This window comes from Meleagris gallopavo, chromosome 3, assembly GCF_000146605.3.
Source record: "Meleagris gallopavo isolate NT-WF06-2002-E0010 breed Aviagen turkey brand Nicholas breeding stock chromosome 3, Turkey_5.1, whole genome shotgun sequence".
Lineage (NCBI taxonomy): Eukaryota > Metazoa > Chordata > Aves > Galliformes > Phasianidae > Meleagris > Meleagris gallopavo.
Genome location: NC_015013.2, coordinates 8,275,847 through 8,289,398, shown reverse-complemented (window position 1 = coordinate 8,289,398; position 13,552 = coordinate 8,275,847). Strand labels below are relative to the sequence as shown.

The 13,552-nt window shown below is 39.1% G+C and overlaps 1 protein-coding gene across 3 annotated transcripts; it reads left to right on the top strand.

Moving 5' to 3' along the window:
• Positions 1-207: 207 nt before the first annotated feature.
• On the top strand, positions 208-12,529 carry LOC100548537 (tRNA selenocysteine 1-associated protein 1). Of its 3 annotated transcripts, none has more exons than XM_003204727.3 (9): positions 208-382; positions 2,236-2,322; positions 3,499-3,641; positions 4,179-4,310; positions 5,185-5,304; positions 7,328-7,523; positions 8,018-8,063; positions 8,852-9,020; positions 12,225-12,529. In XM_003204727.3, the coding sequence occupies exons 2-8, from the start codon at positions 2,311-2,313 to the stop codon at positions 8,986-8,988; spliced, it is 786 nt and encodes a 261-aa protein (XP_003204775.1). In that variant the 5' UTR covers positions 208-382; positions 2,236-2,310; the 3' UTR covers positions 8,989-9,020; positions 12,225-12,529. The 3 variants fall into 3 exon arrangements, with proteins under 3 accessions (XP_003204775.1, XP_003204774.1, XP_019469276.1); XM_003204726.4 differs by lacking the exon at positions 208-382 and adding an exon at positions 3,329-3,405; XM_019613731.2 differs by lacking the exons at positions 208-382; positions 5,185-5,304 and adding an exon at positions 3,329-3,405.
• Positions 12,530-13,552: the final 1,023 nt, after the last annotated feature.

The window sequence follows — 13,552 nt, the reverse complement described above, 5'->3', positions numbered from 1 at the left end:
GCGTATTTACAGCTAATGGGCAGCCAAGGTGAAAAGCCCGGTGGAGAGCCTACGTAAGCCAGAGAAGGAACTGCTTGAGTTCCGGAAGTTAAACCTGCCCCACCGGAGGGATAAACGTGCTGTGAGCGTAGGTGGGCTTGAAGGTGTATGTGCCACGTCACATGTGTGCTCTCTTAACTGCTGTTTAAATGTGCTTTTGACTTGCAGTGAAAAGAAGCACCACTGAAGAGCGGATGAGAGAAGAGTACAAGAGCAGTTCTGCATGAGTCTGCAGTAACTGTGGTCACAGAGTTATTGCATCGTTTGCCCTCTCATACTTTTTTTTAGTGTAAAGTTGTGTTGTGTTTGGCATCTCCTGGTAAATCTGCACGAGTGAAGAGCGGTAAGTTTTCTGAAAATAACTAAAATAAAGCATTATGTACTGGGGAATACAAAGATTAGTATTCCAATATTGAAGGCATTATTCTTAAGTTAAGGAACTTAAGGCTGTTCTTATTAATACAACCTCCTTAACTGGAAAAAATATGCTGATGATCATCCCTCAGCACAGTTATGTTTAGTGAGAGGTTATACACTGACCTTACTGGTATGTACCTGTATTTAAGGGCTTGTTTGTACTTTACAATTTCATTGGCTGTCAAATGGGTATGGAGATGAAGTGCATAGCTATCTTGTGTAACACCATGGCTATCCTGTGTCAGGATAGCATAACCCATTTTCAGAAGCACCGTGCTGAACTGTTCACCTGCATGCTCACGCCTCTAGAGCATTACAAATACTCTGTAATTATATGAATATGACTCCAACCAATCAGTTTGTAGAGTGTTACATAACTCGTTACGTGGAAATGGGAGTTAAATTCCAGCAATCCAGTGTCTGCTTTGAAGAGTTACTTTGGATATAAAAACAAAAAGTAGTGGTGAATGAACAGTTGTGTGCAAGGGGATAATATATAAGTTGCTCTCATAGTGATGATTCCCATTTATTTCCACGAAAGCTACAACAGATATAAAAAGCATAATAGCACTGTTTTTCAACATAGTCACCAGCATTAGCTGTGTGCTTTTGGTAGCAATGAACAAGAGCCTGCAAATCTGTACCAGCAGAGGTGACCCACTGTTGCTACTGTTGAAATACATCACTTACTGTGCTCACATCTACCTTTTGGTCTCCTTAAATGTTCAGCAAATGTTGATGAATGTCAGTGGGTGCTGTTTTTTCTCCATGGTGGAATTAAATTCCCCCCCTTTGCTTCATCCACACTTCTATGTCAGATGCCATTTTTGTCAGAATGCCCTTTTGCTGCTGTCTGTCCCATGGCAACAACATGGAATGAGCTATTGGTGGGAAGGTTCTGCCTTTACTGCCATACTAACAGCATCCACCTCTGACATTGAGGGTCAACATAATAACATAGGGAGCATTACTTTTAGAGCAGCCCTTGTATTCTTTAAATGAAAATGTTTTCTGAGGTGACTTGGATGAGGAATAGGAAAGGTTATCAATTGGGAATAGCTATATGCCTCTTAAGTGAACGGTGTCCAGGATTTTAGTAGTAGGAAAAGGTCCCTCTTTGTTGTTAATTCATTCTTAGGGAAGTATGTCTGAGAAGAGACAAAAGACAAGATACAACTAAGGAAAGATTCAGAAGGATCAATTGGATCAATTTTACCTTTACTATTCTTTCTTTATTTACTCTCTTATTCATCAAAGCGTAGGAAGTAACACTGCTCCTTTTCAGTTGTATAACTTTGTGCCACAGGAAGTTACAAATTCTTATTTGGCTCAAAAGAGGGTGGAGAGTGGGGTGAAGCAGAGCTTGAGATATTGTAGAAAACAGCTTGTATTCTGTTGCCTTGTTTTTAATTATTTTAGAACTTGTAAACTATGATTTGGTATGTTTTCTAGACATGAGTAAACTGTAGGTAACTAAAAAGCTGTTTATAAAATTTTACGGTGCTTTGGACAATAGGAAAAATCTGTGAACTGCCAGAACTTCTAATTGTAATACCCTTAGTCATATATCATTGCTTTATAGTCATATATCCATTATCCAAGGAATATCATTGCTTTATGGTCATATATCCATTGCTTTAGCAATGACAAGTCAGAACTTACATTCCCTAGCTGTGAATTAATAATGTTAAAACTGTTAGACAGAGTGAACATCCTTGAAATTAACTGATTTCAGAATTGAGATTCTTGGTCCTCCCTCACATTTATTTTTTTTTTCAGCTGAAGGATTGCAATAAACTGAACTGTTGCATCTGTGTCCCTTGAAGGCAGAAGACAGATTATTTTTGTTCAACTATGGCGAGCCAGGTAAGATCATTTGGTGAGAAACTCAGGTTTGTAGTGTCTAAATGGGTTCCAGAACATTCAAAATCCCCGGTGAATGTAAAGCTGAAATAGCTAGCTCACTCTGAGTGGGGTATTCTTCTAGTCCCATGATTTCCTCTGGTAGTTTGGTAATTGGTGGTTGTCCTCTGTATGCTTAATTGTAACAACCGAAACAGGTTGGGAGCATGGCATTAAACTTTGCAGTTTGGATTATTTGAGCATGAGTTCTTCTGAAGGATCTTGCAAATAACACTCTCTATGTAAGTTATGTAGAGGTGTTCTAGAGGAAGAACATTAAACGCTGCGTAAGTAAAGTTGCTGAAAAATACCATTCTTATTTTTGGAAATTGTTCTTCAGAATATTAAACGAGGGAGGCAATCTGTTAATACGGCTGTTTCTTTTCTTTTTTTTTTTTTTAGTTTACCCCCTACATTTTTTAAACTGGCTTTTGGGGTTTGCAATTGTGGTTTCTGGTTTTTGTTTTTGAGGTGCTTTTTATGCCTCTTTCTTCCTGGCCTTGCATCTGGGTTTAGCGTTTTCCCTCAGCCGAGTTGGTGCCTGTTTGTGGTCTTCTTTCTTCTTACATTCCATTAATGGGCCTCCTGTTGTTGTTCCTGGCCCGGGAGAGCGGCCCACTGCTAGGTAGCGAGGAGAGGCATCACACAGAAGCAAAGAAGAATTCCTAAGAGAGGAGAGATAGGGACAGTTGAGATCCCTTTCTGAGCGAAAGTGACATATATATATATATATTATTTTTTTTTTGGTCTCACTGTGCCACTGAAGGTTTTTTTTTTTTTTGAGAGTCTTAGAGCTCAGGTGGAGCACAATCCAGTCCTGGAGCTACTTAACATTTAGGATTGACCAGCATCGAAGGACTAACTGCTTTCTTCCGAATTCCAAGAGGAAGCTGTCAATCCGTTAGCCAGCTTGACAAGTCAGGGGAATGTGGCTGTTCATACAATCCTTTGGCTCTGTTATTTTTGCCAGGCATTTTCCCCAGAGGCTGCTTTCCCTCATGGGAGGCGGAGGGAGAAATGGGACCCCAGGCTTCTTTCAAGGGCAAGGTGAATATGGGGAAATCACCTGTGGTGATGGGGAGAGGGAGGGAGGAATGTAAATGAGGCTAAATACTATAGAGGTGTTTTTTATCCCAACAGGATTTACTTGGGAAAAAGCGAGAGTGTCTCCAGGCCTACAGCTGGTGGAGAACACCGCAGAAGAAACGGAAGAAAAAGAACAAAATAAAACCAGGAAGAATAGAGTTCGTTAGTGCTACTACTACCACCAGTAGTACAGTCAGGTAAAGTCCTTTTAACATGAAAAGCTCTGCCTGTCTTTATCTGCTGAGGTTGATGGTGACCACTGAATGTCATCACTCTCTTGAAAGATTCCGTGATTGCTGGCAGGTGGTGGCAAAATAGTCATAGCCATGGCTGTAGTATGAGTTAATTTTTCATTGTATTTCTGTGCCTCTTGTTTGGGCAATCATAGAATGGTTTGGGTTGGAAAGGACCTTTTAAGATCATCTAGTTCCAACCCCCTGCTATGTATATATATATATCTCCAAATAAATGTGTTGATCTTTGAAACAAATTTCTGGAAGTTTTCAGAAAATGGATCCTTGTTGCTAAAGCAGTAGGATTAGACCTGCAGTACTAGAGAACTATATGCTGCTGGGGTGGCATTGCAGTTCTGTACATTTCAGTGTGTTTTTGCACTGAAATACTCTAGACTAATTTGTCTGGTTTTAACAAACTGTAATATAATAATTGTTTAAATACTGGAATCAGTATTTTGGTCTAAAAGTTTTAAAGCTGTTTTCTTTATCTTCTTAAAGACCGGATTATTCAATATTTGTTGGGGAGCTTACTCCAGAAGTGGATGATTTCCAGCTCTATGACTATTTCCTAAAGAGGTATCCCTCATGTCTTGACTGCAAAATAGCAACAGACCTGCTGGGATATTCCAGGTAACTCAGTGTAAATTTGTAATGCAATTGGTTGTGTTTGCTTCTGTAGTAATATATAAGAACTTGTGTTAGAACTTCCCTACTTTTTTTCCTGAGGCAAGAGGAATGAAATTAGTCTTAAGCACTGCTTTTCTTAGCAGCACAGGTCCTTGAGTTTCTAAAAGGCTAGTTTAAGCAGTTAGTTAACTTTTGAAAAGCTTTGATTTAGTCATGTAGATTTACAATTAAAAAAAAAAAAATACATGCTGGGAGAAGGGAAAGCTGTGCACTGAAATTGGTGCAGCTTTGTATCATCTGCAATACTGAGGTCAAAATTCCCATTTTTTATGTGTGGGGGGGAAAAGCATGAGGCCTGGCAAATCTAAGGGGTTTGGGAGATTGAATGCAATTTTACTGATAGTAAATAAAGCCTAGCTGAAACTGTTGGTCATGCAGTGAGTCAAGCAGGAATGAGGGAGTTTACTGTTCAGACAGTGCTGCCTGTAACAGACTAATTCAAGAAACTTAAGAGAAGGCAGATAAAAAGAATACTAGTGTTCTACAGTAGTAGGAGTGTGTTAATAACTGATAAATGAGCTCTGTATATGCAGAAATATAGAATCTGATTACTTATGCAGATAGCAATTAAAATGTATTGTTCTGCTGGCTCTCAGCAAGTTTTATTGCTACCAAAGAGCAGGCTTTTTGCTTCTGGCCCAAGTTTTTAATTTGGAGACAGCCTCTTCCGTGCATGTGCGTATGCCAGAGAGGTTGCTTAACTAATAGAAGCTATACTAGCTGCTTCCTTCTGTTTTTGTAGAAGACAAATTGAATTAATTAGTTTTGTAACTGTTATGCATACTAGAATTTGTTTTCTCCCTTTTGAAAATTGTAGAGGGTATGCCTATGTCAGATTTGGTGAGCAAGGTGATCAGATGAGGGCACTGCAAGACTGCCAGAATGCACCAGGTCTGGGGGGAAAACGAATCCGGCTGAGCATAGGAATTTCTAAAAGGTAACCAATGAGTTGTGCATTGATACAGTTATTCTAAATAATCAGATTCTTGTAGCTCTGCCTTTGTAAAGTCTGTGGCCCTTGCTGTAATGGCTTTAACACTGGCTGTAGGATGCAGTCTACAAAATCAAAAATGCAGAGAGATTGTTTTGACTCCCTGGATTTATCAGCCTGGTTTAGGATTGCTGGGGGAATCCAACTCCAATCTAACCACACAGTGTAGCTTGGGCTTATCTGCTCTTGCAGCCAGCTTTATTTCTCAAGGAGCAAAGCTGAATGCATTTGTAAATATTTTCCAGGTTTGGGCCTGAATAAAGTAGAAGGGACAGGGAGCTTTTGTTCTTAGACCTTTCCCTCTAGTTTGAGGAAAGAAGCACGTCACTAGTTTTACAGTAGGCTGGTGGGGGAAGAGATGTAGGAATACAGGGAGAAAGCCAAGGGAAATTTTACTGGAATGGTTTTCAAAGTACTGTTCTTTGCTTTCCAGTAGCTTAGGGCAGTGGGGAGTGTAGCACTTTCTGAGAGGGATTTTACTCTTTTCATCTCAAGTCTGTCAGTTACTTAAAGCAATTCAACCATTTAAAAGAATTAATTCTAAATTTGATAAACTTTGATCCAGGATACTGGGAAAAAACCCTGCATATGAACAATTTCAGTATGTACATGAGGTTAGCTTGCATATTCTGTTCAATAGTAAAAAATGCTACTTCTGTTTCTGTTTACCTGGCATAATTCTGCAGATGTTGCCTCTTTTTGCTTTAGAATGGAAGTGCTGTTGCCTGAGAGAGCACTATCTAAAATTGCTGTGACCATAATTATTTTAGAGACAGGAACAGGTCACACAGATGTGTTTCCTTGCTTCTGCTATCCAGAAGGATGTCAATGGTACTTTGAAGGAGGAATGCAGTTGGAAGCAGAAGACTCAAGATAATTGTTCGCTACAGTAGCAGGACAATAGAATATCTGTATTAAGACTTATGTACTTTACAGTAATGAAACAAATGCAATGTAGGTATTAAAATATACATTAGTATGTTTCTGAAGGGCTGAGTATCTGTCTTAGCATCAAAATATCCAGTCATCAAATTAAACAGTTTGACATGAATGTTTACTCATTTTGGTGACTGTTTCTGAACTCCTTCAGTTTGTATTCAGCACACAAAAATGTATACCACTGATTTTTCTGCTTCCCCACTAAGAGGAGGTCTGCCTGTATAGAATTAGTGAAAACATGTCTAAAAAGGATTTGCTGGAGTATGTAGCATGGTTATCTGAATGTACTGTATGTAGTGTGCATTAGTTTTAGTTAAGATAACTCTTATCTTAATTCTTGCCACTTGTCTGAGGCTGCCCCAGAGAAAATCTCAGGCAAGGGGGAGTACTGAAGATTAATCATGTGGCCCCTTTCATAGAAAATGAAGTGTATTTCCTAGTTTCCCACTGATTTGGTCATCTTACTGAACAGTTAGAAGTATGGTGTAAAGCAAGACTGGCTTCACCTGACAGCTGTACTTGGCAACTATTGAATGCTTGATGGACTAAACTGCAGGTAGAGGCAAACTAGCAGGCAGTGTAAGATGCTTCTCTGAAATGGATAATCTGAATTCATTCACTTCTTTCTGGAAGAAATATCTAGTAATTAACCAAACAAAATATGAAAGGGCTAAGACTGCATCTTTAAAGCAGCTGTGCTTGATAAATGTCTCTGGTCTTAAATTAACCTTTGCAGAGCACAAAGGCTTATGAGCAGCTTGCTTATGCCAACACTAAGAATACTCTGTATGATAACAGTGTCAAAGCTCTGGATTTGATGAAAAACAATTACTTTTGATATTGGCAAAGGTGAGGACTTCTGCTTCTGTTTAAGTACAAGATCTTGTGCTGTGCCTTAAGCTGTCACTTAATGCAGCTATATAGGAAAGCTTCCTTTTAAGCTTTGGAATGTGTAAGCTGGCACGTTGTTTAACTGGAAAACTGGGTTTACAGTTTGTGGTTCTCAAACTCTTAACTTTTCATATTTCAGACTGAAAGCAGAATTCCAGCGGTACCAGTCATACAACTATAATGATTATTACCAGGATTATCAGAACTACTACTCACAGTGGAATTATGATGCATATGCTGAGTATAACTACAACTCCTATGCTGCCTATGATAGCATGCAAGCTATTGGAGACTGCTCTTTAGGAGATGCTGTTATGGCTCCAGCTGTTTTTGAGGTAAAACATACTACACACCTGTCTTAAATAAAGAAACTTTATGGATAGCTGTACAAATTGTGTGAATTGGAGCAGATATGTTCTAAAACCGAAATTATGCTCTCTGCTTAGCATGGAGGTTAGAATAGCAGACTACATTCAGAGGTATCTGTGCTTGTAGTTTATGCATAGAATTAGTGGTTTATACATTGTTTATCTATATCAAATAACAGTTTTGACAACACAACGATGTATGCTTCTTCTGTTCCTCTTTTTTCCCCAGTATGCTTTGCTTAGAGCAGATAGCTGTTGTTAGTGATCTTATTTTGGTCAGTTGGTCAGTTATGACCTGCACAAGTCCCTTCCAACCTGTACTGTAACATTGGCTTTCTTTTAAAAGTAACTGCAAGGGTAAATGGCATTTTGTATGTCTGTGGAAAGAGAGAATGTCTCAGGGTAACAACGTTATTTTGAATTTATAAAGCTTTGTAAAATGATTAAATTCTGTCTTGCAGGAATCTTCGGCTATGGCTGAAATCAGTGATGACCTACTTACTGAAGGTAATGATGATTCTGTCATTGTCTTTTCTGTTCAGCCATACTTGTGCCCTTAAACAATACAAGACTGGATGAACTGGAAGAGCATCTTGGAAATCGAGCTGATACAAGGGTCAGCTCTCTATGTGGTTCATCTGAGATCACTTAGGGGTTTTAAAGCTGATATGACATGCTACATGAAATAAAATGAGGCATCTACAGTAGGGTTCCTGTAAATTATGCCTTCAGTCCGTTTTGGAAAGTTCTAATATAGGATTTACTTTCCTTGGATTGATCCACTAAGCAGATTCTATATGAGAAACTCATTCATAAGCACGAGCTTTGTTTTCCATACCATGAGGTAAAAGCTTTACATTGCAGGTTCTAAAGGGAGGTTTTACCTTGCACTTACAGATGTGGTACAAAATGTAATTCTGTGTCTTGGGAAGCTTGCAGGCAGTTCCTTGTATGGAGGCATCTTGTTCTAGTGTTCAGAGCTTTATTACACAGAATACATAGTATAGCAGGAATGAATAAATGATTTTTGTGAAGGTTTTGTTGTTGATTATTTCTAAACAGTGTGATTTTATCTTGAATGACAAATAGAGTCCTAGCCTTTGAATACACAAATCCCCAGAAGAAAACTGGAATTGTCAGGTTTGTTTAAAGTTCTAGGGGAATAAATGTCTTATTAAAATTATTACTAAATCTATTTATTTTGCTTAGCAAAAATGTTTTACTTGGCATTTCTCTTGATTTTTGTGTGCATACCTCAGTGCTGATGCTTGTACTTACTGGGCTTTTATTTTCAGATCCACAGTTGTATTTGGATGTTGATGAAATGAACAGACAATTTATGGAGACAAGTGAAGAACTCTATGATTCGCTTATGAATTGTCACTGGCAACCTCTGGATACGGTCACTTCTGAAATCCCCTCTGCTATTTAAGTGTCTTATATAGCATGGCCGTTATGACCAAGGTGCTAAAACTACACTTCTACATTATTCTAGATCATAAGTTTTAAAGCACAACGATAGGTTGGATTTTTTTTTTTGCTATGCTTTTGACTGTTTTTCTGTAATCTTTTTTTTGTTGTTCATCACTCTATTCTTGGAGCATCATGAAATCATGTAAATATTCTAGAAATGTAAAGAGTTAATTGAGGTCTAAAGATAGACTTGCCTGTGTAAATAAAATTTTGTTTCTGCAAACCTGCCAGCAAGGGACTTCAATCTTACATGTGGGTAGGACATTCTCTTCTGGCTTCCAGGATTTAATTGGGAGTAGTAAGGATATCTCATTCATCTTTATTTTTGTATGGGTGTTAGGACACTAGCAAAATCTAGCACTCACGTGTAGACTACTTGTTTAGTTTAAAAGTATAGGGTGGGAGATATTCCCAGGTTTTGCTATGAAATTTCTTGTGCTCCCCTCCTCCTGCAGGCATCTGGCACTGTTATTAATCTGCTACGTCAGTTAAAATTGGTTTATAAATGTGGTATTTTAAGCCTACAGAAGTGCAGACTTCAGCTGCAATAGCTGCAAAAGTTCCATGACTAAGGATGATCCCTGCTGTCAATTTCAGCCTCAGCATTCAGCTTTTGCTTACCTTTCTAAGTGTTAGGCTTCTCAGCTCACACTTCATACATTTACAGTATGTATATTGTGTACGCATGTATACAAGACACTTTTCAACCTGAAAATTATTGGAGATAACAACTTGCTGGCTTAAAGGCAGGCATAACACATTGGGAACAACAAAAAGCAACCAAAAACACAAATATCTTAGTAACAACTCTTTAATTTCCTCCTAACCATTGACGATTTCTGTGGTATTCCTGATGATTAAATGTTTTTATAGTTATGAGGTTAGAGAACTTTGAAGTGATGACTGTATTCAAAGAAAGGAAGGGAGGAAAATTAGTTTTAAGCTAGTGGTGCCTCTAACCTACTCTCACCTTGAAAGGTATAAATTATTTTCCAGGTGTATTATTTAGTTAACCCTCTGTGTATTGGATTACTTGTTACTTAATGTATGTAATGATAAATAGGTCAGGCTGGAGACAGTAGAATATTCTAGGAAAAAAGAGAGCAGAAATTGCTGTAACAATAGCTGTGGAAGCTGCTAAAGCCAGGTGAGGTGGTTTGATACTACTATGTGTATTGTAGGGGAAATCTGACTGCTGTGATGGCAGGCAAGAATCAAGTTCTTTGGCCTTTTTTTTATGACATGGTGTAGGTTATGACTTGAGTCAGGTAATGAAAGTAGTGATTATAAACTATGTACTACTCCTGAATGAGCTGATGACCAGAAATTCCCTCTGTTTTCTTCACTGTTTAACTTGTGGTGGTAATACTGGCATAACCTTGCCATGAAGCCAGGATGTTCTGAAATAGAAGAGGCCTTTGGACTACTAGAATTGCGTTCTTCCTGCTTTTAGTGCAGGCATGTGTGTGTAGGAAGGCAGGGGTAATGGCATCACTTTCAGCATCTGCAGGTAGCTCTCCCTGAAGCAGAGAAGCACTGGAGCTAGGTACAGGGATTTGTTGGGCCATTCTCCTGTGTGAGGTGAGTCTTTGGAGTGTTAGGTTGAGGGGATTTAGTAACAAGAACATGACGTTAGGTAGAGGTGAAAGATGAAGCAGAGAGAATTTAGAGGGAAATAACTTGCTTGTGCATATATGGAATTGTTCCAGGGGACTGAGCAGGGAAGAAACTCAAGATGATAAGCATAGGCTTCTTGAATTTGGATGGCAGTGTTAAAGCTTAGCTTACAAGGTCTGCTACTTCAGTTGTACATAGTTGTGGTGCTTGAACTTAAAAGTACAAATTGGTCAGCTAAGCAAAGGGTTTTATATCTAGCATCCTTACTAGCAGCAAGACTGCTTCCAGGTCTGTGCCTGCATAATAACTGCTTTGACAAAGTTTGCGTAGCATCACTGAACCCTGTGCTTAGGTTGCCTTTGTTATTTTATGGAAATATTTGTTGTTACCCACCAAAAATGTGATACTAGGGATATCTGTTGGCCTAACAGAAATACTGTGAAGTATCTGTGCTGATTTTCTTTTTTTTTTTCCTCTGGTCTGTAATATGTGAATTGTGTAATGAGGGGCCCATGTAGGTATGTGATTTCACTTAATCTGATGCAGTGATGGTGTATGACCAAAGTATATGAACCTCAGAAAAACAAGTCTGTGGCCACCCCACTTTGTGCAGACTTCACTTACCAACAGTCTTTATGCTCTATGTTAGAGACTGTTCTCAGATACACGCTCCTTCTGTTCTGGACTATAAAGTGCCTAGATAGTGAAAGTACTATTTTTTGTAGTTCAGTGAATGAGAATTATTTGGGCTATTAATTCTCCAGATCTGAAAAATGTTGGGAGCGTATTCTCTTGCAGTCAACAGAAACAGAAATGAGGTGAGAGAGAGGTGTTGGTTGCAGCTGGTGCGCAACAGTTCTGCAACAGTTTTCTGACCTTTTTTCCTGACTCCTGAGACTTACTGGTGTATTCCTCTTTCCTGGTAGGAGTACGTACATGGGATTATAGGATAGTGTGTGCAGTACAATTCTTTACCATAAGAGCATAGAGAATGGCAGGTTTCTTCCTGTGCTGTTACCAGTGAATGGTGAGTACAGGAAGATGAAATTGCACCAAAACTGCTGGAGTGCTTTGCTGTCTTTTTTACTAAGTAAACTCACAGCTGTTTGACAACTGCCAGCCTTTTTTAGCTGAACACATCATGTGGGTGTCTGCTGTCAGTTTATCAGATCTGCAAAGATGTGATGGCAATGGGAGCTTGATTTGCTTCAGACTTGTTAAATTAAAAATATATATACTTTTACAACCCTACTATAGCTTGCTTCTAGTTCTGTTTTGTTTCACCCAGCTGAACTGGTGTTTATTTTTGTTTCAAGTTTTCTACAAGAATACCCAGTAATTTTTTCATAAACTTTTCATTGGGTACAGCTGCAATAGAGTACCTTTACAGAAAACCTGCTAGATTGTTCAAGAATAGTAGTGTTTTGTTTCCTATCTCTTCTGTGATCAGGAAGGTTTGAGAGGCTACTACTAATCTCGTAGTCAGTGAGCAAGGAAAAAGCAACTGTCAAGAAAGAGTTCTTAAAAGGATGCATGAAGAGTAAATGGTACTTAAGCCATGAATGTTTCTTTTTGCAGGGATGCTCTGGACCAACCGCTTCTTTCTAGCGCTACCTCAAAGTAACGTGCAGATATAACTCACAGGGAAGATTGATCAAATGGTGATGATCATTATCATTCTGCTGGATGCATATATCTTTGCCTTTTTGGCTCACTTTTAGCAACAATTAACTTAAGTGACACATGTTAATGGACACTGACTACATTTGCAAATATTTCTGAGTCATGAGTGTCATTAAAGGCCTGTCACTGTTTAGAAATTGTTCTAAATAAGAAAAATGGAAGCAAAATAAATAAAGCAGCATTTGAATTTATGGAGAAAACAGCGTAGCTGCCTTTGATGCTGAGCTGAAAAAGAAAATCATGTTACCATAATATGGTTACCTTAATGTAGTTAGTGTGCAAGAGAAAAAGGGAATTGTATTTTACCTCTGTCTAGCTATTAGATAGCCAACGCAGATGTGATTTTAGTCAGTTCCCTAAGGAGATGCCATTCCAGAAGTCAGCATTTTCTCTGCTCAAAGCGTTATCAAAGGGCAATTTATCTCTCTTTGCGAATCTTGCTCCTCTCAGAATGGAAATGCATTGTGTAACCCTTCCTTTAAGTTAGAATTTAGCATGATAATCATGTTCTAGACTAAAGATGAGGCTTTCCATGTTCTGGAAGGAAGATGTTGATGCAAACCATTCTGCTGCAACTGAAGATGTACTGACAGCAGGTGGGAGAAGAAAGCTCTGAAAGTGAAGTGTGTGATGTGACCTACCTGGCAAGTAATTCTGTCTGGGGGGTTTCAGAAGTCCTTTATATGGCAGTGGAGACAGGATGGAGGAAAAGAGAGCTAGCAAATCCTGGAAAGCAGCTGGGAAAACACCAGAGAGGGGTTAAAAAAAAAAAAAAGGCTGAAACAAGAAGCAGAGATTTAGTGCAAAATCCTGAGAGACTCCTGCAGCAGTTCCTTTGCTGCTCACTGATCAGCGTTTCCCTCAGGTGTAGACTTTGGGTGGACACAGGTGAAAGGGATGTGGGCATCCTAAGGGCACTGCCACTGAGACCCTGTGATGGCCTCGGTTACCTTCTAGGTCCTCTCCACCTGAAGACATTCTATAATCGCCATCTCCTACACGATTTTTAGCACTTCTCTGTACTTGAGGATGCATGTTTGTGCTGAATTCTGTGCAATGAAGGTGCTGCACCTCCCTGCTCTGCTCACCCCCCCACAAACCAGCGCGCTAAACGTACCACAGCCACAGCTATACCCTTTCAGCACCACACTACAAAGGAACAATTATTTTGTTTTTTCAAAAGGAAAGGCGTTTTCCCTTTCGAGGAAGCACAGGCCGCGTTG

What these genes read in the sequence shown, in the direction of transcription:
- LOC100548537 (XM_003204726.4), top strand. Translation starts at nt 3,376, where the DNA reads ATGGGACCCCAGGCTTCTTTCAAGGGCAAG. An exon ending in GACCTGCTGGGATATTCCAG is followed by an intron (nt 4,311 to 5,184) that starts GTAACTCAGTGT and finishes TGAAAATTGTAG; the next exon opens with AGGGTATGCCTATGTCAGAT. An exon ending in TGGCTCCAGCTGTTTTTGAG is followed by an intron (nt 7,524 to 8,017) that starts GTAAAACATACT and finishes TCTGTCTTGCAG; the next exon opens with GAATCTTCGGCTATGGCTGA.